This window comes from Oxyura jamaicensis, chromosome 1 (genome assembly GCF_011077185.1).
Source record: "Oxyura jamaicensis isolate SHBP4307 breed ruddy duck chromosome 1, BPBGC_Ojam_1.0, whole genome shotgun sequence".
Taxonomy (NCBI): domain Eukaryota; kingdom Metazoa; phylum Chordata; class Aves; order Anseriformes; family Anatidae; genus Oxyura; species Oxyura jamaicensis.
The window spans coordinates 201,504,772-201,531,555 of record NC_048893.1 but is presented as its reverse complement, the minus strand read 5'-3'; the positions used below and the strand labels follow the sequence as shown (position 1 = coordinate 201,531,555).

At 46.2% G+C, this 26,784-nt stretch overlaps 1 protein-coding gene and 1 long non-coding RNA gene across 2 annotated transcripts in view; one reads left to right on the top strand and one right to left on the bottom strand.

Moving 5' to 3' along the window:
• Positions 1-2,416: 2,416 nt before the first annotated feature.
• LOC118169251 lies at positions 2,417-4,117 on the bottom strand. Its single transcript, XR_004751978.1, has 3 exons — positions 3,889-4,117; positions 3,460-3,531; positions 2,417-3,084 (listed from the first exon to the last, which is right to left on the bottom strand). It is a non-coding gene; the product is annotated as an uncharacterized LOC118169251 (long non-coding RNA).
• Positions 4,118-4,150: 33 nt separating this feature from the next.
• The window catches only part of ACER3 (alkaline ceramidase 3), a 54,881-nt gene continuing 32,247 nt past the window's right edge, over positions 4,151-26,784 (top strand). The window contains exons 1-2 of the mRNA XM_035330384.1: positions 4,151-4,394; positions 22,124-22,234. Coding sequence (XP_035186275.1) covers positions 4,292-4,394; positions 22,124-22,234 — 214 coding nt within the window. The 5' untranslated portion in view covers positions 4,151-4,291. The remainder of the gene's footprint in view (positions 4,395-22,123; positions 22,235-26,784) is intronic.

The window sequence follows — 26,784 nt, the reverse complement described above, 5'->3', positions numbered from 1 at the left end:
CGAGGAGTGGCTGAACAGCAGGTTTATCTCCTCCTGTACCAATTTCAGACCTGCAAATTAGTGCAAATTGACATAATTTTTATCTCTTGCTAACGCATGAAAAAGCTGCAGGTGTTTGGAGATACTGTCTACATTCTGGGTAGTAACCTGGGTGCAGATAAGCTTTAGTTTAATCCATTGCTACGAGTAAGCAAACATCCTGATTTTAGCGAGATGGGACCTGCTTTGGACGTGACCATCTGCCTCAGCTTTTGATTCGAAAGCCTTTGGGATGTGTCTGTGCTAGGCCCCATCGGATAAACTTGGATGAGGAAAAGGATGAAGAGGAAAAATGCTTTGAGGATTGGATAAGGAACTGAAAAACCATCTGCGAGGGGGATGTTGGGGTCATGGGCGACACAAGAACTGGCTGGCAGGAAGTGGGGGATCCAAAGCTGAACTTCACCTCTGACACCATCACGTATTTCTATTGAATTCACTGAAGTCAAAGGAGTTACTGTGGATGTAATTGAGAGTGTGGCTCCTTGGTAGGCTGCACCCCCTTCCCTAAGTAGTTGCACTCAGCAGTTCCTGTTTCCACCAACACTATTCAAGTGGTTGCATTTATATCTGATCCCGTCAGAGCTTGATGCTCGCAGAATCCAGAGCCAAAATCCGTGATGCCTGCTGCCACAGCCATTTGCCAAAATGCACACAATGCCCCCCAAAATATGACTAAGAACAGTCATATTGCAGTGGCAAATTCATGAATATTTATACGGCGCCAGGACTTTGATGAAGCTTTACAAATGTATCACTCCATTTAACTCCAGCAGACATATCTGCTTTACCTAGCTATGAATAGGGAATCAGTTCTGCTAAAGTCTGCTGAAGTTTCTTGGACCAGATCCTTCTTCGTGTTAGGAAACGTCTTTTTTATTCATTCACGTGCTGATAGTTTCTGTGATACTGCTTCAGGCATAATTATCATCAGCCTAACAACGGCACTTATAAAGTGCCCTTAAACTTCAAAGCGCTTTACAAAGAGTCTGATTCAGTCTCCTTCAGTCCTGCTTTTAGCATCTTACTCATGCTATTTGCATTTAAATCAGTGGGATAAACTACATGTTACACAGGATCAGGCGTGGGGGATGTAAAGGTGTTAATGACCTTCTGTACAGAGTAGACAATTGCCAGAAAGCTGCCAAAAATAGCATTTTGAGCTGAAGGATTTGGAAGCCGACGTTATCACGGGATGTGAGATTTTTGAGCTGAGAAGCCTGTCTCGGGATTCCATGCCTAAGATGTTGTATATGCTATGAGCCATTAAAATACGATGCTAGAAGATGCACGGGCTCATAATTAACATAAAAAATGTCCAGGCATTTTGTAGCACAAAATTCAGCTTTATTTCTGAACTGATACCTTTATTTCTGACTGATACCTTTATTTTAACATTGTTGGAACCAAGTAGTGAAAACATCTTCCAGATTTCGTGTCAATTTTATCTCGTCCTTTGGATGCAATTACTGATGAGAAGGAATATGTACAGTCTTCTCCAGCATATGGAGCTCTAATGAGTTCTAATCAATCTGTTTGTTAGGACTCATTTTATACAGAAATTAAACAACCAGCAGAACAAGCCATGACAAAGTGTCTGCAGAGTGAAGGGATGAGGAAAAAGAGTTCTTCAGCATTCAGGTGTCATTTTCTGAATTTCACGGACCACAAAGAGAAACAGCTGAACCTGGGCAATTTCTGAACATCAGCCCCCTCCCAGACCCAAGCAAAACACTGTAGGATCCACATGCTAAATTTACAGGGCATATCCCTCTAGTGGTGTAAACTGACGTGACTCGATTAACTGATCCGCTAGTTTTCAGTTAGGCCATGAGGTTTAGGGTGACACCAAACAGTATGGAAAGAGGATCCCTTGCCATGTGCAACCAGGAGAAGCCACAGGAAATTACTCCACTGCCATGCGAAGTAAATTTTTAGTGATACTGGAAATAAGCACTTTGTGAGCGCTACGTTAACTTCTCTACTTGTTACTTCAAAGATGAGAAATTCCCTCCCTGTGTCCTACAGATTAGACAAATAAAATGTAACACCTGGACACAAGTAGGTTTGACTATCTGGTTAGAGAAAACACATTTAGATGCAAATAACTTCAGGCTGTCACATTATATCCAGTGTGGCAATCTACACTACAAAGCATAGCTCAGTGTTACAGAGGAAAAGTACGTTAATATGTATTAACGTAGCAGCTGAAACAGTAAAAGTTGTGCTTGTAGAAAACGGATTTACCTTTAAAAACAGCTAGAAAGAAAAGCATGTATTATAACGGTTTGTGGCTGTCTCTTAAATGCTGTCCTTCTGAGAGTGCAATAACTGAAAGGTTTGCCAGAGTTCAAAAGCAGAGATCTAAACCACAGAATAAGCCAGAAATAAATGCTTATTAAAACGGAGAACACTACCGAAACACATCAAATAAATAAAAATTTCCCAATGATTCAAATTAAGGGCTAGCTATACGTTTGAGCTTATCTTTCTCTTTCTTGCCTACAAAAAATAGAAAGAATAACAATCCATGTTATTACCTACCCCATAAAATCTTTCATTAATTTATCCTCCTAGTTATAAAGCTAGCTTTTTTTTTCCTATTGCAATTACAAACCTTGTCATGTCCAGCATGCATTAGATGAGCAAAGAAACAAACATCAATATTTTAAATTATTTATTTAAAACCAGATGTAACTGAATATGGTACATATTGTTTGTTCCCATTTTGTACTTCTGCTGTGTCAGGGGGATATTTCTTTCTTCAGTTTCTGAACTACTTACTGTAGTTTCAAACTTTGAGTTACTTTCCTGTTAAGAGTTTTTAATCTTAATATGGTTAACCATGATAAGAAAAGATAGTTCAGAGCCCTAACAACTTCCTTACTATAAGAAATGAACATTCAGTAGTCCAAAAAGCTAACGTGCACCAACCGGACTAAATTCCTCCTCAAAATTTGCAACCAGTTTTGTGCTTTTGCATCAGCCCGGTGCTCTTCCAGACCTCAATCTCAAAAGTCTGAAAATCGGGAAGATAATCTGGTTCTGAAAAAAGAAAAGAAAAAAAGGAAAGACAGGTCTGCGTAAAAAAAATGCACAGCAATTTTGATGATGTTTTGACAGTCTAAACATTTTATTGTTGCCATCAGTAAATTAACTTTGCTTTGAAGGCTTTATATCATTACAAAAAGTGTTAAACATGTTTCTGCATGATGCCGAAAGCACTTAGACACATGTTGAACCGAAGGAGGCAGGTTACTCTTCAGCACAGCTGCATATATTGTGGAGCACTTGCGTTTACACTAGGAGAGGTCTGTGTTTCGACTGGAGGGGTTTTTCAGCTTACGGAAAGGGAAGGCGAGAAGAAATAAAATGTGGCAAAAGAAGTTTCTGTGTTTTTATAGAATAAATTGTACTGACCAGTAGGCGTAACAACTGGGTAGAGCGTTCAAGGTCTGCCTGAAGCTTCTTGTTACATCTTTGGACCTTTCCCTGCAACACAAAAAGCACACAGCGTTACCAGGCCTTCACTTGCTCATTTTTTCCCCCAAATCAAGACTTTCTCTTTTTTAGCCTGCATTTGCCTTTGGAAATGAACTGTGCTTGCAAAGCACTTTGCATATTCCTGGTGTAAGTATAGTACGCGTAGTAAGAGCAAGGAACTAAATAAGGCATCAGATGAGAGAAAACCCCCGTGTAGTAGGCAGTGCTATAAAAAACCTCCTCCCTGCCTCCTTCCTCCCGGCCCACGACTACGAGAAACTCTTTTCTCTTCGTTTAAAAACAAGACACCAGCACATTACAAGCCTTTATTTTTTTATCATAAAGAACAGAACGGGGGGAAACCACCTTTATGCCACCACAGCGACCCTGCGGGAGATGTTTTGGACTTAGAGGGGGGTGAGGAGAGAGCAGCGCAGCAAGGCCATGTCGGTGCCTGCACCCAGCCGGCTTTTCCCCTCAGCATTTCCCCAGATTTCCCTTTTTCCACCTCAAAATTTGCCTCCCCGCCACGGTTCCCCCCTCAGAGGGGCGTTCGGCGGGCCGGTCGCCATGACAACTCCCCATTTTCTCCCCCTTTTTTCTCGCTCCCCCTTCCAGCTCCGCCTTCGGCCGGGCGGGCCCAGCGGCGGCTCCCGCCCTCCAGCCGCCTTGCTCCGGGCCCTGGCCACCTTCCTTCCCCTCTTCCCTTCCCTCTCCTTCCTTCCCTCTCCTTTCCCCGGCTCCTCCGTGGCCTGGAGCGGTCACCGCCATGGCCCCGGCCGCCGACAGGGAGGGTTACTGGGGCCCCCCGACCTCCACCCTGGAGTGGTGCGAGGAGAACTACGCCGTCTCCTACTACATCGCCGAGTTCTGTGAGTGGCCGCCGACCCCAGCCCCGGCCTTTCACCCCCTTATTTCCCCTCTTCTCTATCCCCACGGGTGTTTTGAGGGGTCCTCTCCCCACACACGAAGCCCCGCTGCAGGGAATTCCCCCCCCCCCTTCCTTAGGGGGGGCAGATGGTGGGGTAGCGGTGGCCGGAGGCCCCTCAGCCAAGCATGCTGTGTGGAAGCGGGGGTTTCTCCTTTTTTTCCTGACTCTTCTGCCCCAAAATCTCTGAATGTTTCCCCCCACGGCTCAGTGTGGTGTTTGGGCACCCACTGTCCCAAAGCTTTCCCCTCAGGCTGTGCCCCGAGCGGCGGTGGGGCAGGAGGAGGGTGCTTGGGGGGACATCTTAGGGGTGAGGTGAGTCTCGGGGGGGGAGGCTTGGTGCTGGAATAAAGTTGGTTTTGCAGCACTCTGTGCATTGCCAGAGGGTCCCCTCCTTGGAAAATAACTCAGGGCGCTGTGCCATAAAGCCATACAGCTTTGCAGGAGGTGGGGATGACGCTCAAATAGTTTGGGGAGGGAGAAGGTGTCGTTGTACCCTACAGGCGCCTTCGCTTGCTCTCCACCAGCTCCTCAGGCTGCTTTTGCTGCAGGTGGTGGGCCTTACCTGTTACAATAGCCCTGAGGAACCTCAGGAGTCCTCCAGGCTGTTGTTTTGACCTCAAACTTCTGTTATTCAGGGCAGTCAGGAATTAATATGTAAATATATAAGCGCGCTTTAGAGAAAGAAGAAGGTTCTTCAACTCCAGGTTCATCCAGCAGGGCTGCATGGCGCTTGAGATGCGGTATGTTGTGGTAGTGGGTAAAGGGTCAAGCCCTCTGTCACTGATATTTTGCCAAAAAATGCAGTGTTTTTGTGTCCTGTGACTTTAAACGGTGTAGTAGTTGTAGTTTCGTGCTGCCACCAGACAGACTCCCTGCCCTACAAAACAAACCTTTCACACCTGTAAGGTAAGAGGCCACTTTTGAAGCGTTAAGACCCTAGGAAAATTATTAAACCAAACAGGCTCTCCTCCCCTGAAGTGCTTGGAGTAGGCAATCCGAGAATGCCTCTCACATAGCTGGGATGCTTCCGCAGTGCCTTGGAAGAGCTTGGCAGGCAGGGGAGGGAAGGCGCAGGGTGTACGTGCCAGGCTGGGACTCCTGGTGACAAACAGTGACACGGGTGAGGAACCAAAATAAATAGTTGTGAAAGAGGTTTCAGAGTGTGGGAATGGGAAAACAGCAAAAAACACTAGCACAAACGGCATAGGAACTCGGAGGAAAAGGGAAGTTGGCGTGTAGATTTACGGCTGTTTAAGAGGGAACGCTAAAATGGGACGAACTGGGAAGTTCTTAAATAGACTCTGCTTTTGCAGAGTATGTATTTTTGTGTCTTCCTCTTGGTGAAAAGTAGCTTGTGAGATAATCTGCATAGGGAAGAGGAAGTGCTGCCCCTTCACCCATGCGAGAATAAATTTGACTAGCATGTAAATTTGGAAATAATCTCCTGGCGGTTGGATGTGTGAACTGATACTTTTCATCCGCTTCTGGATTACGCAGAAGAAAGAAGATGAGATTAATGGTGGGAAGTGGGAAGGTTTGGAAGAAAAATGGGCTAATTAGAGAAGGTCTGGTCCCTTCTGATGGTTTTAGTGTTTGGGACCATAGTTTGTTCAGCACAGGTGCTCTGAAACAACTGCATGTAAGAGCTGTGCTGGAACTTAGAGCATTTAAATGGACCAAATTTAAAAAGCAAAACACTAAATAAACCCGCTGTATTTCAGCGTTGGCTTAACAGTGGATGATGTCAGGGGAGAAGTCAAAATGGTTTAGATCTTATTCAGCAATAATTCTGTAACTGCACTGTGAGGGTCAGAGGAAATACATTTTTTTTTCTAGGATGTGGATTTACTGTAATTAAGCCTTAGCCAGCAAAATGGGGTTGGCAACGTGTCTTTTGTAAAGCAGCTGAAGGGTCTTTCCCAGCTTTCTCTGAAATACGTAATTTGGAGCTAATTCTTTTTGGAAGATCACAGAGATGCTGTTCTGAAGTCTTGATGCTTTAACAGAAGAGCTGAGAGTATATTTGGGGTCTCCGTGACCCCACTGCCTTTTGTCAGTCGCTGTGCCTTTATGGCCTCATTACTCTTAACGAAAATTCAAATTCAGAGAGCAAACAAACCAGAAAGTACAAAAATATTTTTCTTACCTTGCTCAAAGCTCTTGTTTGGGGTAATTCTTGATGTTGTTGCTTTATAAACTTGCAGCCTGTGTTACTTATCTTACAGAATAGTGAAAAGCAGTTTCTGACCTCTCGCTGTCTTGATACCACTCAGTTAAGCTGGTGGCATGCTTAAAATTTTTGCTTTGAATGCTTGTTGTAAATAATTCATAACAATAATCTGTAAGAAGCTATTGGAGGCCCAGAGCTTGAAGGATAATGGTAGTTCCAGAACAAATACTGTGTTTTCCTTAGGTCTCTAAAGCGTGCTGAAGAGTCAAACTGAAAGCTTGGTTTGCAAATGAAGCCTGTGGTATTTAGCATTTTGTACTAAAATTGTTACACTGTGGTCCAGAAGCCTACGTGCCGTTCTTTGCCATTCACTCCTTCAAGAACTAGTAAACGGTGGCAGCTAACAATTGTACGTAACCAGAGAAGTGGAGGTGAGGTAACGTGGGGCAGCGTTGTTTCGGTAGCACTTCATATTTGCATTCTCTCGATGCACTCCAAACACAATGACTTGTATTCACCGTTTCTTTTTATTTATCTTTTAAATAACAACAACAAAAGCTTTTTCTTGCCTTGGGCCTGCACTTTGCCGATTTTCCCGCCTCGTGGGGGTGGATGACTAACTGCTCTGTGTCCTTCATTAGAATATTAAACGGATCAAAATGGAAAAAAAAAAAAAAAACAGATGTAAAGAATTGTTGTGCCAACCTGTGTGAAGCAGCAAAATGACTCTCATATCCCTCACTGATGCAATTTATTGCGTGCTGGAGTAATTCACTCCTCAGGGTTTCTCAGGAGCTTTGGATCGACTCCCATGTGCTGGAGGGCAAGCAGTACAGGTGCGTTTGTTTTGAGCTAATCCTTTCCACCTCCCAGTGCCTGGCTGCTGGATTACCCCAGCTTTAGAGCTTCCCAACAGAAAGCACGATAATAATTAAGAAAAACACCCTCCCACCCCGACAACAGGATGTAAGTCCTGCTGTTTAAGGGCAAAATCATTGCAGTTTATTCCTTCTTTTAGCGGGGGTGATGTTTCAGGTCAGGTAGCCCACGTAGTGTTAAGTTTCTGGGGTCTGTTTTGATTTGAATGGCTCTGTGATACGTGCCTCACCTTTTTCGTGTTCGTTGTCATCCTTACGAGAAGCATTCATCTTGTGGACGGCAGCAAGTGGACGTACCCGGTGTTCTTAGACTTCCGTTGCTGTCAACGTGGAGAGCAGTGAGATTTAAACGGATGCTTTAAGCTGAAAAGAGCCCTCTGTGGTACCTAAGGGTTTATAATCCTCAGTCAGTAGGATCTTTGGGGGCGTTGTGTTGTTGTTAGCAGCTCGGCGGTTGGTTTCACCTCGGATCAAGCTTTAGCAAAGTTTCTGGGTATGTGAGGTAACACCTCATGCAATTGTTGTCGGAGCAAAGTGCATCATCTACAGCGCGGCTGCTTTTGGGATGCTGTTTCCTCACGCTGGCATTTACACTGGCAAACACCTTGAAGGCAGCTTCAGGCTTCCAAGGGGTTGGTGAAATGGTTTCTTGGCCTGTCAGTAAGTTCTGTTACTTCCATAGAAGACGCTTTTTATTACCAGAGTTAAACCTGTTGCTTTTTGTTTATCATATTTCTGTAACTTTCCTTACCTTATGGAACCCATCTTTCAGAAAAAAAGCAGATTGTAAGAATCTGCCCACGTTTCTCGCCACTTCTGGTAATGTTTCTTATTTTTTTTTTCCTATTTCTGATCTAGACGAGAGGTACGATGGCTGTTATTTGTGTGGTTAGGTGGGAGAGACAGACAGTGCCATGAGAGAACTCCCAACGTTGTAAACAGTGCCACAAAAATACCACTGGATTTTCTGAGCAAACTTACAATAACAGTAACTGAGCTGTTGACAAAGGTACCTGGATCTCTGCTTTTGCATGCGGATCATCACTTTGGAACTTACCAACTAGCTAAACTTGCTTTAAGTTAGAAAATGTCGTCAGTATTGGATGTTGACCACCACGTACGCTGTCACCTGGTCCTTGTGGGCATCCTGCTTCCTTCTCCAGAGGCTTTGGAGAAGGGCCAGGGACTGTTGAGCTAGGTATTATCCGTGTGAGACCAAAGAAATACATGACATGAAATAAAGCCAACTGTGCCTTCAGGGGCTTACAAGAGCTCTGTCTGTTCTTTCGATAATAAAGTGGCAGGTGAAGGAAGAATGGAGGATTAATTGGGTGTGATCAGCCCGACTGCCTGGCTGCAGCTGAATTATTTAAGGACATCATGACACTGATGATTTCTAAAGCGTGATTTAAAAGGAGACAATGCCACAGCCTCGCGGTCTTTAAGACTGAAATGGATCTGAGAGTGTAACTTCCCTGACCCAGATGCAGGAAGCCTCCTCGCAGCTTTCCTCTTCTCATTTATCAGTCTCCTTCTGGGAGCTCCTTCAACTTGGGGGCAGGAGAGCTGGAAAGGGAAAATGAAGCTAATTGATGGTGGCTGTAACGTCAAGCGGGGTGCACAGAGCAGCGCTCAGCTGGGGGATGCTGTTTAACTCGAACGTTTCCAGCTTGCTTTTTGTGTTCTGGACCAAACAAAGCTGATCGAGGATCCCTTTCTTCAAGGAGTAATACAGTGGAAGTGAACTCGTAAGCCAGGCAGCCAGTTTCTGCTGTCATGTTGTCTCACATCAAGATTTGCAGTAACTCTGGGTCAGCATCAACTACTCTTTTATTATTTTTCTTTCTTTTCCTAGTTTGTAAATGATCTTCCAGCTTAAATCGAGCATATTAATCTCGTGGCATCGTTCCGATGCGTTTTGCCACAATTAACGTTTGAATTCTATTTTTTGTCTCTTTGCCGGTTTCTAATCCGCGAAGCAGCTCCACCTGTCATCCCGTGACAGCTCAACTTTCTGTTTTCTCGACAGCTTTCAGTGAAAGACAGGGCCAAAAGCTTCTGGAGAGCCCAAATTTCCCCAGTCACCTAGTTCTCCTTTCTCCACCACCTTATGGAAACGCTTAAAGCTGGCTGGATGCAGTGGCAACGCGCCGCACGTGTGTTTATCCGCTGATAGTGCTGCGCTTATTAAGTGACGATCAAATTCCCGGGTATGGATTAACAACGCGTTTGATTACTCTGCAATTAGTGCTCCGCGTTCGGGGCTCGTACAGCTGGCAGTTGGACATCTGCCACTCCAAATGGGAGCGGAGCAGTGGCATTTATACAATTTAATTTTGCTGTGTGCAAACTAAGGCGGAGAGGCTTGGGAACCGCACGACGTGAATTTACAGAGCATCTATTTGGAGCTCGGGGTAGGAAGATTAATGTAAAATAAATGGCGGGGAAGGAGCGCTGCTGACTTCTGGATGCCTTTAAAGGAGCCTTCAGTGACAGTTGTTATAATTGAAAGACAAAAATGGCTTCAGGCTGTTTGGGATTTGTTCTCTTTTGTTTTTTGAAACTGCTATTTATGTAATGCACTTTCCAGATTTGCTCGAGCCTTTCACAGAACAGTGGGGAAGATGCTTTCTAAACAAAAGCAAGATTTAACAATCGTGGCAGAACTGCGCGGAGGATCCCTGGGAGCTGTCTTCAGTCCCCACAGCTCAGCAGTATATGGTCATTTCGTCTTGCAGTGCGTGCAAGCGCTGTTCCATTTGGCTGTTTCTCTCTCTCACAAGCCTAAAAAGGATCACAGAAAGTTTCACAGGTCACGAAAGGTTAAGAAAATGCAAAGAGTTTTACTTTTTTGTATGTATTTTGAAGTAAAATTTGCAGTGCTAGGAGGGAACCTGCTTTGAAGGGGTTTTCAGGGCAAAGCTGCCCACCTGTGATGGCTTTGAGTTCCTGTGTGTGGGCCTCGTTACCCCTGCCTCGTTAATTACAGATGGTTTTCAGCCTTAGCAAAGAAGCAAAGCTGCTGCATGAATTAAAGGTGAACTAAAGATCCCGGTACAGGCAAGAAACGCCTGGGCAGCGTTGAGGTTTGGGCATAGACCCCTTTGTGCAACTGAAAATGCACGTGGAAAATACTCGGGTTCCCTGTGCTAGCTCAAAACTGTAGAGTGGCTGACCAGGCTAACACTTTTTTTTATTTAGTTCCTCTGAGGAAGCGTTCTGCATACCCCCAGCGATCTGTGGCTGAAGAACTGACGTTTTCCCAGCGATTGGCACGGTCAGCCCCTGCAGCACCGCTCTCTGCTTGGCTCTAAGGGCCGCAAATCCCTGGTGGAGCAGGAGCTCAGCGTGTCTGCAGCTCGAGGGGCAGGAGCAACCCCTCTGTCTCTCGTTGTCGCTGGGAAAAGCACCGTGGGTGCCCCCCAGCCTCACCGGGGCCCTCTCCAGCTCTTTGCCTTTCCAGCAACCGGTGACTCAACCGTTGCGGAGCTTTCCCGAGGGAATTTCCAAACTCGATTTCAGAATAGAGGTTAACGTCCAGCGGGGAATCTGTTTCCTGGCTGTGTCCTGGGGTGTTAGTTTATTTTATTATTTTCTCCTGTTACTGTTGGTTTTGCTGGGGGAGGCGTTATTCCCCGCTTCCTTTGGGTTTGTTTCCAGAATCTGGTGTCCTTGGGGTGACCCAGCAACGATGTATGCGTGGTGCGTGTCTCTTGAAGAATCTCCAGTGGTCTCTGCGACCTAGTCCAAGAAACATTGTCCTGGTTCTCCTCGCAACCCAGACGAGCCGGGGAGGAAGACAGGAGTGTGAGCTGGCTCAGCTGGGCAAGGTCCAGGCCATTAGTTTGGGACTTGACTCAAAATGACTCACGAGTTCTCGATTTTTGCCTTTTGGCTTTGAGGAGGAGGCACGGCTCGCTCTGCTCTAGGCAGGAAAGCAGAATTAGAGAAAAAATGGAGGTGCTGGGGGTGAGCTGGACATCTGCCCGCACCTGAGGGTTTGCATGAGGTGAGTGAATCCAGCACGCAGCTCACGCCCACGGTGCCTCTCCCTCCGTCTTCCTCCACGTCTGAGTTTCTCTGAGTCACGGCGTATGGCACCAGACACCTCTGTACATCTTGCATGAATTCCAACTAGTAGGATTTCAGTCTGTCGGCCTTTATGGTCCTAAAACACGGCCCTGGAAGCTCTCTGGTCGGTACAGTGCTTTAATGAGCTCGTTATTTGCAGTGGCAGCTGACGATGCTGCTGCCCTGTAGGCTGGATTTTCGGTAATTGCCAGTTCCAGGTGGATGAGGGCTTTCAGCTGGGCAGGATCCAGGATTCAGATACAGAAGTTGATCAAAGGAGGAGTCTGTAGGGCTGTTGCAGCACGGTTAGCATAGCCTGGAGCTCTGATGATCTTCGGGACAGAGTATTTCTGCCTGCCGTATTAGACCCGTCACTTGTTCTTTGGGTTTTTCCATCCTCCCAGGTCCGTGCCATCTGTGTGGTTAGGTGGAGGGCAGCTTCCCAGCTGCAAAGCACGCTGCTGTGGTCCCTTCCAACCGGTGTTTTGACCTTGCTGGGAAGAAACCCAGGGATACCTGAGGAATTTCTTGTCATTGAGAAGTAGGATCTGCAGGTCTGCCTTTCTGGGAGAGGGTTTTCCTGCTGGTGGCCGCCACATCTGGTGCTGGCCCCAGGCTGCAGCGCTGAGGCTACCCGCAGGCTATTCAGATGTTAAATCTCGTAGACATACAGCCAGAGTTGCTCTAGGTGATATTTTCCTCGTGACTGAGAGCTGATGCCTTTATTTTTTCTCTTTTTTTTTCCCCACAAGTCCTTCTTGCAGCTGTGGAAAGAGAACAAAAACCACGCAGCGCACTGACCAGTGCGTGCAGAAACGGCCTGGAGAAGCAAAACGCTTCCCTTTAAACTTTGCTTTTCCTATCAGAAGCTCAAAAAGAGAACAAAAGCAAAGTGCTGCTCTTCGCAGCCCTCAGTACCTGCAGGTCTGGCTCCTGCAGCTGGGGGCAGTTGGAAGCCGTCTCCATAAAGCTGCCGTAAGGTGGAAGCTCCTGGTTTTCCTGGGAAGCAGCAGAGTGAAAACCAGCTGCGATTCTTTCAAGGCCCAGGTTTTAGCGTCGTCTGCAGCACGATGTCCAACATCGGCACGGTATTTGAATGCTGACACTGAGTCCATCCCGATTTGAACTTTGAGAAGCTGGAAGGTCGTCTTGAAATGACGGCTGGGCAGTGAAAAATAGGGTTGGAATTAGAAGCAGCAGAGCAGGAGCAGTTCAAGTCTTGATTTTTAATTAAAGGCGGCCCTGTGAGAAATTAACTTGGAGATGGGGGGATTCTCCTAGGTTACTGGTGAGAGAGGGAATGCCACCAACTGGTGCTGTGAAGGCTGCTGTGCGCTGGTTTCGTCATCTCGGTTGGCTCTGTTTTTACCTTTGTCACCTACCATCTTCCTTTAAATTCTCCACCATCCGTCTGGGGCAAAACGCAAAAGAATTGCGTGAATCATCAGCAAGGGGAGACTTGGGTCGTGCTGAACGCCCAGGGGAAATCCGCAGCGATAGGAAGAAAGGGAGGAAAGCGAGAGGATTTTGAAGCAAGGCTGCTTAAATTAAAGCTACAACCGGCTGGAAAAGAGCACTGATAGGAGTTATTCCCTGCCACCCACCGTTCAAGGAGCAGCTACGGTGCCTCCAGGCGCTGTCTGGGTGAGGACAGACGGATGACAGCTGCCTAAAGTTGTGCTGTCTGCTATGGGCAGAGCCCCAGGCCTGGAGGAACTGGCGCAGACACTGAACGTGGAGCCGGGAGGCTGACACCAGCACGGAAGGAGAAAGGTGAAGAGGAGGGAATCAAGCCTGGAGATGCCACAGATGATACCTGTAACGTCGCGTTGGTCTCTTTGGTTTTTAACACTGGCTCAGGAGCAAGCCTGCCCTTCTTGGTTGTTTCCTTCCGGCTTGACATCAGCAGCCTGGCTTGAAATAACATTTCAGAGACGTTTTGTTTCCCAGTCAAGGCTGTAATAGCAGCAAATCTGCCCTTCAGCAACGAGCTTATTGCATGTAATGCTCTAACTTGACATCATCTCAGCCTAATCGCTTCTGACTTTGATTGCGTTTTCCAGCTGTAAGCGCTCTGTTTTGGTGCTCTTTGTGGATTGATTTTTTTTTCCTTCAGCCGATGTGCCTGCGTTGCCTGTTTTAGCTTCAAATTTACCGGCAAAATCCTTCCAGGTGCGCCTCAGCCTCATTGGCCTGCTTGCTGCCCTCTCAGGGAAATGCTGCCATCTTTTCCACGAGGCTTCCCATGTTCCAGGAAAGCACCATTCAGAGGTGACGGGATGGCACGGCAGCTGACTGTGATGCAAATTTATTTCTTGTCTAGTTAAATCTTGGATTGGAAAGGGAATACGGCGTAAAGGAGGTGTGCGTCGCCCTGTACGTCCAGGTTTCTTCTTGCAAACTCAAACAGTGGCCAAGGGTAGATTCTGGTGCTCTCGTTACTTCCTCAAATACTGTTACATTTAGTGAAATGGTCCCTTCAAAAGCCCCAAAACGTTTATTAGGGCTTCTGAATACCCTGCGCTTGCGACAAGCCTAAGTGTCATAGACGCTGTTACAGCTGTAGTGAGACAATTAGCAGAGCTGGGCTTTGGAAGTGAGAAGCTGCTCTGATTTATCTTGTGTAGCTGTCTTTATTCTACCCCTCGGAACGTTCTCCTTGCAGCTGCGTTCCGAATCTTCCGTTAGACTTCACAGTTGGCCCTCCACGTTTTGACATCTGCCCTCCGAAGCTGTTACTGCCCCTCTTCTGAGGAACAGAAGGAACATCTCGTGCAGATCTCGGACTCGTGTCATGAAGGGCTTCAAGCAAACCCCTTGGGGAAAAAAAATAATCAGCCCTCCCTCCTCAGAAGAATCACGGTTGGAGGTTCTTTGGTTGTCAGACACTTTTCCTTCATTTTGCAGTAAAATTCCGGTAGAAGGAGGACTTGGTTATGCTACACCTTGTAAGAACTGGTAGCAAAAATGTTTCTGGAAATTATACGGTCCTTACTCGTTCAGACTCTTCACTCTAAAACTTAATTTACAAGAGGTGGTGCGGTTAAGCCGCTTTGATTGTGGTGGGGAAGGATGGTCTAGGGCTCGCAGAAAGTCTTTGAAAGTCCTGGCTCTGGTTTTGTGCAGGTTTCTCTGGGACTCAGGCACCTTTTCTTAACCCGTCTTCCTCTTGCAGGGGCGTTGAGGATAAGCACACAGAAGGCTGGAGTGGCTCAGGCTTTGCGCTAACAGAACCCAAACAGGTGACGGGTGTGTTTAGATCTGAGAGGGAAAAACAACAACTTCTTAGCCCAGCCATGAGTGTTTTACCCCCTGAGTTGAAATCTTCACTACGAACTCGCGTGTTGTATTTCTGGGATTCCACAGATACCGCGTTCTGGTGAAGAAATGCGCGGAGTTTTCGTATTTCCTTTGGCGTGGCATTAACTTTGCATGCGTTTGTTTTATTTTTGGTATAACGTCCATGAGAAGCAAGGTCGGTGCCGCTGCGGCCTCCCGGTAGGCTCTAATTTTCCGCCGTCTGCGCTACAGGGCAGCGAAGCGCTCTGCAGAGAGGTGAGGGGAAAGCGAAGGATAGCTTAATTGTAACCCAGGGCGATCCAGAAGCAGTTTAATAACGAGTGCTTTTGTAAGACGTGCATACCAAAGAGAGGCTTGTGCGTTAGAAAATCCACCCACGCTTTACAGGTTTTGAACCGAGAGTTCTCGTGCGTGCTTCGTTAGTCGGGGGTGTTGAGAGCTTTTTCTCCTAATTACCTTCCGCGCTTTGATTGTCGTGAAGAACACAAACGTAACCCGAAATGCTGTAATCGGGGTAAAAACGTCTGCGAAAATATTGGCTGAACGGGCCCGGCGAGTGCCGAGGGGGTGAGTTCTGGAGCACGAAGCGTGGAAGAGGCCGTAAATCAGGCCGCGTTGCTTGACGCAGCGTGTTGGAACCGCTCGGAAACGAGCACTGGGAATAAAAATCCAATTGCGTTGTTAATAATGAATCATTTTCTCTCCCCTAAAATTACCTCATGGCCCCTCCCTGCTCCGCTACATCACTCAAATGCTTTACCTGGGCACGTTTTGTCTGGAAGGATGCCAGCCTAAATCCTGGAGAAAATGGAGAGCCAGCAAGGACGAAGCGGCCTCGGAGATCTCAAAGCACAGGTCCTGGGTGCTGCGTTCATAGAATCAGAGAATATCCCGAGTTGGAAGGGACCCCCAGGGATCATCGAGTCTGACCCCTGGACTTCACCAACATCTATCTACAATCTTGTAGCGTATTGTCCAGGCTCGTTTGCAACTGCTCCGGGACTCGTGGCTTCTTTTGGGGAGAAAACCTGCCTTCCAAATAAACTTAGCTTCTGCACTTCCCACCTGAATTTCCCTTTTCCTCGTAAATGCTGATCAAAAGGCTCTTTTTTTACTAACACAAATCATTTTTAAAAATCCTTGCCCCCCGTAGATCTGTTGACCTTTGTGTCACTTGCTTGTGGCTGCTGCCTGGCCAGCATTTACGTAGCTGTTTATTTTATTTTTTTTCAAATCTTTTCCTTTGTAGCGCTCTGTGTTGCTCTTGTCTGAAGCCCTCTGGCTTGTCCCCGCTGTATTTTCTCCCAGCGGGATGCCAAGATGGATTTCACACGGCCAAGGTCCGTACAGAGCTGGGTTAATTCAGTATTCTGCAATGTGCTTACGCTATCACATTTTGCTATTGTTTTCCTACAGAGTTCAATGTTACAATTCTGATGATTTATACAAAAATTGCTCTTTAGATTTCTATTTTTTAAAATACTCAGGGACGTAGAGTCTCCCTGATAACCCCTTAGTTTGGATCGTTATTTATCTGTACCTGTTTTTATGGTTCTTCAGTAAGTTCTCGTACGTAACTTAGAAGGTTCAGTAACTGCCTCGCTGTTTCCTCGGGTGTTTTTTTTTTTCTCATTTTGTTGTCGAGGTGCGGTGACTGACACGAGCTGCAGCGGAATCGTTGCAAGCTTCAGCTTCAGTTAAGGGCCAGGTAAATGAAATCAAGGCTTGCTTAGCGTCTGGTAAGGAGACCGGAGGGAATTGCAAGAGGTAAGAATCGGATCTCATCACTTTAAAAAAAAAAAAAGCATTCCCCATTTCCCTTTTCCCCTTTTAATGGTAGGGGTGTGAAGCTGACAGCGATCTCGCGCGCGCATCAGCCAGCAGGGAGCTGATCGGGATGACTCGTCTTTCTCCCCTCGAGGTCCTTTAGAAATCCCAAATGGAGACGGTAGTTTTCATTTCCTGACCCTCCAAAGCGCAGAAGTGGACTTCAGAGAGGCAGATATTAAAAAAAAAAGGCTGGTGGAGGTGAAGATTTGAATCTCATTCCCAAAAACCTTTCTGTCTTTTGCTGTTTCCCTTTGCCTGGTGCTCTGGGCCCCGGGACTGCTCTTTTCGTGCCGTTCTTTTGCTGCTGTTTTCTGCGTGTGCTCATCTCTGGTTTCATATCCCTGGAGATCCTTCCACGAGATCCTTCTTTAAGAGGTGTTCCCATGGTGGGTGGTCACCTACCTGCCCACACCAGCGTGTTGCTTCTCAAGCGTTTTACGGCCGGTAAACCCGGCAGTTTGCAGCGGAGCTGCTAGAGATGATGCCAGAAACATGAGCTGTGAGAGAGAACTTGCGTCTGAAAGCAGCCAGCAGGACGATTCAAGATCTGTGTGTGCCGGGAGGCCATCTGACAGGCTTAGGTTGTTAACGTTAGTTTTGGTTTTTCGTACAGGGATGGAGCAAGGGAAAGCTTCAGGACTCAGGTAGTGCCCTAAAACCGTGCTGCACACCGTGACACACACAAGATGGAATAGACTTTTTCAGCCTCAAAATCTCGTTTCATTTATAATTACAAGGGACACTGTGGCTTTATAGGAGCTTAGGTGTGTATATTTTAGAAATCAGCAGCCTCTTGCCCTTTCTTGTGTTCCACCCTGAGCTGCGGTTGTTTGTTAGGGCAGGCTGAAAGCCTGTAATGAATATCATCGATATAAGTTCTGACCTTAAACGAGCTTTTTTAACTGAAAAAAATAATAATTCTTCTTTGCTGCCTGGAGGTAAGAGTTACTTCTGTTGGGTTTTGGGTCTTGTAGAAACCATGCAGGGATCCAAAGCGTGAGAGGGAGCAAGAGGCTGAAAACACTTCTATGTTTGAAAAGGTCAGTGCCAGTTTGTAAAACTTAACAGGAGGAAGGATCTCTGTCGGGGTTTTGCCTGGGATCGAGGTAAGTTTCTCCGTTAGGATTCACGCAGGGCTGCGTTTGGGATTTAGGGTGAGAATAAAGCTGGTAACACACCGACGTTTGGCTGTCACGGAGCAGTGCTCGCACAGAGCCGAGGACCTTCAGCTCCTGGTGCTGCCCCACCAGCAAGATACCGGGGGCCACAAGGGCTGGTGTCACTTAACCCTGTAAGCCACGTCACTCACCTTGTCCAGAGCAGGTGATATTTTTTTGCTGCTTTTTTTAAATACCGCTTTTCCTCCTTCATTGAAAACATCTACGAGGAGCGGCTGAGGGAGCTGGGCTTGTTCAGCCTGGAGAAAAGGAGGCTCAGGGGTGACCTTATCGCTCTCTACAGGTACCTCAAGGGAGGCTGTAGTGAGGTGGGGGTTGGTCTGTTCTCCCACGTGCCTGGTGACAGGACGAGGGGGAATGGGCTTAAGTTGCGCCAGGGGAGGTTTACGTTGGATCTTAGGAAGCACTTCTTTACTGAACAGGTTGTGAGGCACTGGAATAGGCTGCCCAGGGAAGTGGTTGAGTCCCCATCCCTGGAGGTCTTTAAAAGATGTTTAGATGTAGAGCTTAGGGATATGGTTTAGTGGGGGCTGTTAGTGTTAGGTCAGAGGCTGGACTTGATGATCTTGAGGTCTCTTCCAACCTAGAAAATTCTGTGATCTCCTATATCCTAGCCCCGTGTGCAGTGCTCCTGATGCTTCTACATCCTGCGAGGTATTTTCTTTACGACCACGTTTCTGTTACCACTTGACGTATTTAAAACTTTGCTTCTTTTATCCTTTTGACTTCTCATCCGTATTTATTATAGAAGTGACTTTGGAATGTAGAAGTAACTACGTACTGGGAGAAAATAGGCTATGAAAGCAGGGTCCTTCAAATTTGTGTACTCCAGCTCTGTGAAGCGTTTCAGATGAGAGTAAGTAATACATTGTGCCCATGTTAGCCTGTAAATACTGTTTCCTCTCCAAGTTTTTGCTTCTGATTTTGGTCTGTGATGTGATTTTGGTCCTTGTACAGACCTTTTGTGTGTTTATGATACTGGGTTTATATATTTTTAAGATGATTGAATGGACGTGCACAGTTCCGGCTAGGTGAGCTGAGCCATTTTTGTCCCTTCCCGTGCTGTAGGTTCCCACCTTACCCTCGCGGCTGAGTGATGCTCCTGATGTGCTTTTCCATTTAGTGATAAACACAGGAACGTTTTCCACTACGGACTTGTGTGAAGACTTTGCTATCCTGGAAATAAATCTGGGGGTTTAGGGGCCTTCCAGCGATGGCGTCCGGCTGTCACTGCGCAGTCTTTGCTCTCTTCTGCCTCTTCACATAGATTAATCCTACGTTTGGAATAAGTACCTGGATTCCTCAGGAGTCTGGTCTGAAATGTAAGAATTTGGAAACCCAAGGGCCCTCCACGTGCAGTCACTTAATTCCTAATACATCGAATTTCGTATAGGCATAACTGAGGATGACTTTAATTATTTTGGGTGCTTTCTTTGTCATGTCTTAGTTACACGTTCTCCTATCTCTGATTTTTCCCAAGAAGCTTGCTGTGTTTGTAGTTTTTATAAAGAAAATCAGGTGAAAAAGAAAAAAACGTCTTTTTTACTGTCATTTTTTCCCCCATTTTCAACTTCCATATCTTTTTCCTTCAAAGCTTGTTTCATGTCCTGGTTTCTAATTAACTTCAGAGTAATAGGGCTGCGGTTACTTGTGTCCCCTTTTCCTTCTTTCACGGTGGCGTTTGCTAATCTCTGGGCACATCTCACTGCTGGTTTTGATGGAATTAGTTAAAAATTATTTAAAAAATCCCCTTTAATTGGAGCTGTACTGCGAGGATAATCCTGCAAAGACTATCAGGACTTCTATGAAATCTGCACTCCTGGGGATCTTAGGTTGAACGGAGGCCTTGTCATTTTCGTTCTTGAGAGAAGTGATTTTACTAGCAGCGTGCCCGGCTACCTCATTCATTGTTCACCCACCTCCGTTTCCTTTCTTTTTTTTTAAAAAGGCAGAGTTTTCAATAAATGTCTCGCAAATAGGCGTGCCTAACCCGTGCCGTGAACGCGCTGAATAATACGGGCCAGAAAGCGCCGAGAAGGAGCGGCAGGAATTTCCAGCTACATTAGGCCCACGGTATTTCCTCTCCCGGCAAGATGCTCCTGGATTAAAAGCTCATAAATTTCCCGGAATTTAACGTAATTACAGCTTTGCAGGAAGTGTCGAGGCCTTCGCTTTCCTACGGAGGCATCTCTTTGCCGCGTTCCTGCGTCTGTTTCGGCCCGTCAGCCCGCTGCAGATCGCCGTGGCTCTCACGTGCCTTCCTGCCCAGGGACAAACAGCGCGGGGATTTTTGTTCAGCTCTTGCAGGTTTGGTTTTTGTTTTTTTTTTTTTTTTTTTGCCAGCTTTTTGCCCGTTGCATAATCAAACGACCTTAAACAATGATGTTTATGTAATGTCTGTCTCCTTGAAATGGATGGCGGTTGAGAGCTCCTCCAGAAGGCAGCAGACTTGCTGTCCGGCCTGGGCGTAGCCTCTACTCCGGTTTTTAAGGTTAGGCAACGTCTCTGCGTGGTTTGTGGGAGGAGGCGGCGGTGGACCCCGGATTGCAGCGGCTTTCTGCCAAGCCTGGTCTACGGAGAGAGCAAATCCCTGCCCGTTGCATCACTTCAGGAATGCTGCGAGAGGTTCATGCTTCCCCCGAGACACGAGGCATGAAAAACCTCTGGGTTGGTACAAACCTGAACATATTTGCAGAGCGGGTTTGATTTCAGCTGGGCTTCTGTTCCGTGGGGGAACCTCTCTGCAGTTCCCCGAAGGAGTGACGTCTCTGGCGTGGTTGTCATAAGTTGGTGAGGCTCGTGGTTGTGCAGGAGGTGATGGTAAATCAGTAAAGAAGGGTTCGTTTTGGATGTGATGCTCATCTCGTCAAGACGAGTGTCTCAAACTGAGACTTGGATTTAATTTGTTGAATCTACAAAGCCAACTTGTTAAGGCTGACTGGGTGCACTTCTTACCCACGGGTCCTGAAATAACCACTTTTGCCAGGGGTTAAATTTTCTGTAAACCTGTAAAATAAGTTCTGTTCGCAGAGGTGCCGTAATACTTCAGGGTTTTATGATCGTAGTCTGGCAATTATCACTTCTCTCTGGTATGGGTCTTGGAGGGTAGATCTGAAAAGCAGGTGCTCGGATGTGCTCGGACGTGGTCTGCTCGACCTCATTCTGACCTGTTTCCAGGAGTTCCTGCCGAACACAAAAGGCAGAATTAATTTTTCTTGGCCTCTCTGTGTCCTCGTACCTCACACTTGTCACGGAGATATTTGGAAATGAGAGTTTATATTTTAACTCTCGATATATTTAACTGATGGCATGTGACAAGTTGCAGCTTAATTGATGTAAGCGGCGTTCTGCCTTTTTCTATACCTGCTCTTGCCCAAGTTGTGTGTCTCTTCATTCCCGTTCCAAAGCCTTAATTCTCAAAATTAGGATTTGTGGTCGGGCTCAGAAGCTGTATCTGCACCCTTCCTGCTGAGAAATTTGTTTCCTTTTGCCTCACTTGCATTTCTTACCATTTTATTGTGCTTTTGCAATGGCCACGACAGTTTGAAAACCTGTCGGAGTGGGAGAGAGGTCTTGAAACGAGAAAACAAGAAGAAATAAAGGTTTCTTTGTCTTTCGCAGTGCTGGAAGCATCGGCCTGCCCCCTGGTACGGGAGCTCTTGATGAGCTTTGGCGCTTGCCTGTCATGCTGAGCGTTAGGGGCTGCTTTTTGCTGGCCCTTACTGTGCCCTCTTGCAATCCTTGATCTTGCGTCGTGATCTGTGATGCAGCTCCACGGTCTGCGTGCTCTGCAAAGGCTGAATGGCTTTTGCTGAGGAACGGGTCACTTTGTGACCTTAAAGCATCTGAAGGCAGCGTGGAGGAGAGAGCTAAGGGAAGAAAAACCAAACAGCTTTTTAAAATACCGAGCTTGAACTACTTAGGGCTGGGTTTTAATTCATGTGCCTTAAATCAAGGTAGCCCCACCACCACCTAAGCCAACCTTTTCAGTTAATTTAGTTTTTTATTGCTCTCCAAACGTGTGTAAAAGGACAAAAGAGAACTATTTAGCCTTCAGATGGTTAACCACATTGTACCAGAATTTAACCGTGTGTTACATGGGAAAGCAGAAGACCATTTCAAAAAGGGGTAGCTTTCTGGATGGAAACTGGAGAAGCAGTCTTAAATAAACCCAGCTACGTTCATTCATTAAAAATGCCCGGTAGCCAATTCTAAACCTCTGCTTTTTGTTTCTCTCCCACAGGGAACACAGTGAGTAACCTGATTTTCATTCTACCTCCAATCTATGGGGCGATTCAGACCTATAAAGATGGCCTTGAAAAACGGTATTTAGCTGCCTATTTGTGTCTCACAGGTATGTGGAACGCTTCATTTGCTCTTTCATTATAAAGAGAGCCCAGGTGTGCAATGAACAATACCCGAATGTGAATAAACCGAGTGCTAGAATCTAAATACCGCGTGTGGGGAACTTCAGTAGTTTAATAACATCGAGGTTTGTGTTTACAGGCAAGGGGCATGAATGTAGGGTTCACTAAATAACTTCCCGAGGTTTTAAACAGATCCTTCTCTGGCCTTAAAGTCCTTCTCAGTGCCTCTGTGCTCTTTGATGGTTTCCAGAGGTTACGTGGTCCTACTTCCAAATGGTTTAAAGCTGTTTTAGTGTGGGTTTTAACTTCTGTGGGAGAGTAATACAATCAATGGGAGAGGTCTTAGAGGGATTGGAAGAGCATTCTTTGATGAGTTGGAATTTGGGTTCAGTTCTTTGGCATATACCACCCAACAACCCGACTGCCGTCGTATTTAGGAAGCTTTGCAGGGTTGGAAGACCGATGTGACACCTGGAACTTCTTTCTGTAATGGCAAAATACAGAAAAGAAACGTCTCCCTTTAGAATCTCAGTCATACAACCAAAAATCACGTTCCTTATGCGAAAAGGAGGTGGTGTAAGATGAATCAGACTTGGCAGTTGGTCTCGAGAAGTGGATTTCACAGAATTTGTGCTTCACGGGATTGCTGCGTTTGCTGTAGCTCCCGTCTCTGGGGAGGCAATCTTCCTCAGTCTTCTCAGTGGTGAGAGACTGCTTTACTGTAAATGTTACTTCCAGGGCTGGCATACCCCTGTATTTAGATAAAACACTGCTGAAAAGCAGATACCCATATGCTAAACATCCTCTTGGTGCCAGTGAAGCTGTAACGTACGCTAGGTACAACTTCAGGGCTTTTTGGTTTCTGGGAGACCCAGTTCTGCTTTGCTCCTACGTGTGAAAGAAAAGGAGCAGCAACGTAGAGCCGTGGAAGTTTCTGAACGCTTTCCAAGTAGCAGTTTGTAGGTGTTTGGTGGTTATTCATTTTTGTCCCGGTATAAAATAGTTCGGGGGAAGGGATTTCTGAGGGTCAAAGATGCCTTTTTAAAAGACGGAATGAAACTAAGCACTTGCTGAAGTTGGCGCTTCCCTTGAACCAAAGTATCCTGTACTGCCATTCTGTCTAAACTGAAAAATGGAAAAAAAAAACCTGCATTTGAGTCTCGGTATTCACCATAAATTGTGGCTGCCTCCACCAGCAATGCTTCATGACGGATCAAGTATGCCAGCATTTGGACAGAACATCAGGATGTCGCACCAAGACCGCTAGAGGGATTTCCAGCCCTGAATGGGCTTCTTGTGTACCGTTTAATGTGACTGTTTCAGAAAAGTCTGCCTTTGTTTACGATAAATAATTTTTTAAACAGTTTTTGTACCGTTTCTGGTGTTCGGGAAGGGGAGCTCGGCCTGCGGACTTGGCAGCGGTGCTGTGGGGCAGGCCTGAGCTCCAGCTGAGCCCTGCTCCTCTAGAGCTGGACAGAAGCTTTTGACTCCTGTCGGAAGCGTTAACGCTCCCGTGGCTGACTTTCAGTTCTTGTGTTGGGACCTAACGTTGCAGGTCGATCTCCAAAACGTTTCTCTTCTGGTTTGTCTCCGCTTCAGCACTGGCAATGCTGGGTTGTTTTACAGCAGTTGAAAAATGTGAAGGAATGTAGGCAGCTTTATCGTTCCTCAGTGGAAAACCAGGAACAGGATGCTTTGGAATCACAACCCCCTTAACATGCATTCTACTGTCAAGCAAATGAGTAGATAAATAGAATTTTAAATAGAGCTGAAACGTGCCAAGACCGTTCGCGTTCTCTGCATGTGAATGAGTGAGGACAGGGTAAGTGTACCGAAACATTTTTTGTAAGTGCAAGGGAACACTTTTTCCTTACAACAATTCTATTTATTAACAGATTTCACTCTGTGGAAGTAATTTGTAGCAAAGAAATAGACTGAATCCGTAAAGGAGCAGTGAATTTAGCACAGACCGGCTGATTTCACTTCAGGCACCACGCTTCGTTAAAAGACCACGGAGTAGAGCTGCTAACCAGCTAACAGCACCAGTGGGTTGTTTTGTTAAAGCAGAAATCCTTCCACAACTCTGCTACGAAGATGGAGGCGGACGCTTTAGTTAGGTTTTAACAGCTCTGAGCGATTACTGAGATTTTACAAGAAGTTACGGCAGCTGTCAGAGCGGGCGCCGCAATCCCATCTGGTGGCGTTTGAGAACATAAGACGTGTTGTTTCCAGACGTTGTTGTGATCCAAATCAGCTGTTTCATTTGGGCGCGTCCAGACATTTAGCTGATTGTCAGCTCCTTTTGTGTTTTATCACGCTGCGCTCAGTGCTTCGCTTCATACCCTACAATTTTCCTCTTTGAACCGAGTGCCTGTTGAATTAGGAGGGCACTGTTCGTTTCACGTACGTGCTAAGATCCCAAGTTGGCAGGACAAGAAGGGGGAGGAGGGGTTTCAAAGTATCTATTTAAATAAATTCCTCGTTCGTGCTGGTGCCAAGGCTGAGTTGTGCTTTTCAGCAAGTTCGTTGAGATCCAGCACGCTGTTCTCAGCCCCCGTTTCTGCTGCACTTCAGCTCAAAGGCCATATTGTCAGTGAACTCAACAGAAGCTGGCTAAGATTTTTAAGCTTTGGAGAACTATTGAAAATAAGCTGAAATTACTAAGAATAATTTTAAGCAATTACTTCAGCATTTTGCATCTCACGAGGCAGGTAGGACAAATCAGACTGTCGCTGCCTCAGAGAACATGCAGATGTTTGGGATTTTGGTGCTGTGGCATTTTACCAGATTCTACCTTTGTGGTTCCCAAATGGTTTATACTCTACGAGGGCCTTAATTTAAATACATACGTATTTATTTCTGGGCTTTATTCCCATTGAAATTCTAGATCTGCAAAATTAGTTGTTAGAAGCCCTTCACCCGAAATTAATTCCCTTATTGTTACCTAAGAGCCAAAGAGGGGGTGCACAAGCCCCGTCGGTGTTTGTAAATCAGATGTGCTGAAGCCAAGCAGCGTGGGACAGCCCGTGTCTGTTCATCTTAGCCTCCCAGACGAGGTGACCGCACACAAATTCCCCGTTGGGCACGGGCTCAGGGCTCCTCTGGCTGCTGGACGGTGCCTGGGAAAGTGGTGTTGGAAGGGGCCAGATCCCAGTTGTACCTTGGGAGTCACCAGGGGCACTCCTGTCTCTTAGGCAGTGGAGGGGAAAACATTTTTAAGTGTGGAAAACAAAATAATTCGATAAAAATAATTCATTTAACTCTGCTTTTTCTTCTTGTTTCGTTCTTTGGCTGTTTATGGCGCAGCATGTTGTTGTTCATCTTTAGTTAAGCTCCATCCTTTTTGAGAAACTGTATTTGGGTTTCAGCTCCAGATTCAGGCAGCTCTATGTAGTTTTGATATCTAGTACACGTGTAGATACCAAAATAAATGTGTATCTTAACATCCATCCTGCCCTTAACAATATTTTTGTTATAGGACCTGTACAGCTTAAATTCACAGCTATCAAATCCTAACAAACTTTTTTTTTATAAAGGCTTAGGCTTATGATAAAAAACTCTGAATGTTGATGGACAGTCTTATATCAAAATGAATTACAGCCGATTATGTGAAACCTCTAATTCTTCCTCAAACTATTGAAAAGTTCAGATTTATTAAGGTCGCTCTCAGATTCAAATCCTGAGTTTCCATGGTACGTATGAGTACTGTGTCCAGTTTTGGGCCCCTCGCTACAAGAAGGACGTGGAGGTGCTCGAGCGAGTCCAGAGAAGGGCAACGAAGCTGGTGAAGGGTCTGGAGAACAAGGCTTACGAGGAGCGGCTGAGGGAGCTGGGACTGTTTAGCCTGGAGAAGAGGAGGCTCAGGGGTGACCTTATTGCACTCTACGGGTACCTGAAGGGAGGCTGTAGCGAGGTGGGGGTTGGTCTGTTCTCCCACGTGCCTGGTGACAGGACGAGGGGGAATGGGCTAAAGTTGCTCCAGGGGAGGTTTAGGTTGGATATTAGGAAGAACTTCTTCACTGAACGGGTTGTGAGGCACTGGAATAGGCTGCCCAGGGAAGTGGTTGAGTCCCCATCCCTGGAGGTCTTTAAAAGACATTTAGATGTAGAGCTTAGGGATATGGTTTAGTGGAAGACTTGTTAGCGTTAGGTCAGAGGTTGGACTTGGTGATCTTGGAGGTCTCTTCCAACCTAGACTATTCTGTGATTCTGCATCTGGATCTTGATCTCAGGCGTAATTATTTCTAGCATGGATATTGCCTTGAGATCTCGGCGGTTTTGAGCACAGTAAAATAAATGTGTGTGTATTTCTGTATCTCCCTCATAACTGGAGTGGTTCATCGGTGTATAAATGCTGAGTGAGTTGCAGTATCCGTGAGAAGCAAGTTACAGCAGCTATAGACAAAGTGATGTTGCTTCCAATTGCTAGGATATTTTTGGTGAGCTGAGCTCCTTTCCAAAAGGAAATAGCAGGAGATAAAAATGGTAACCTCTGCTTGCAAGATAAGGAAAAAATCTGTCGCTCAGCTCATCAGTG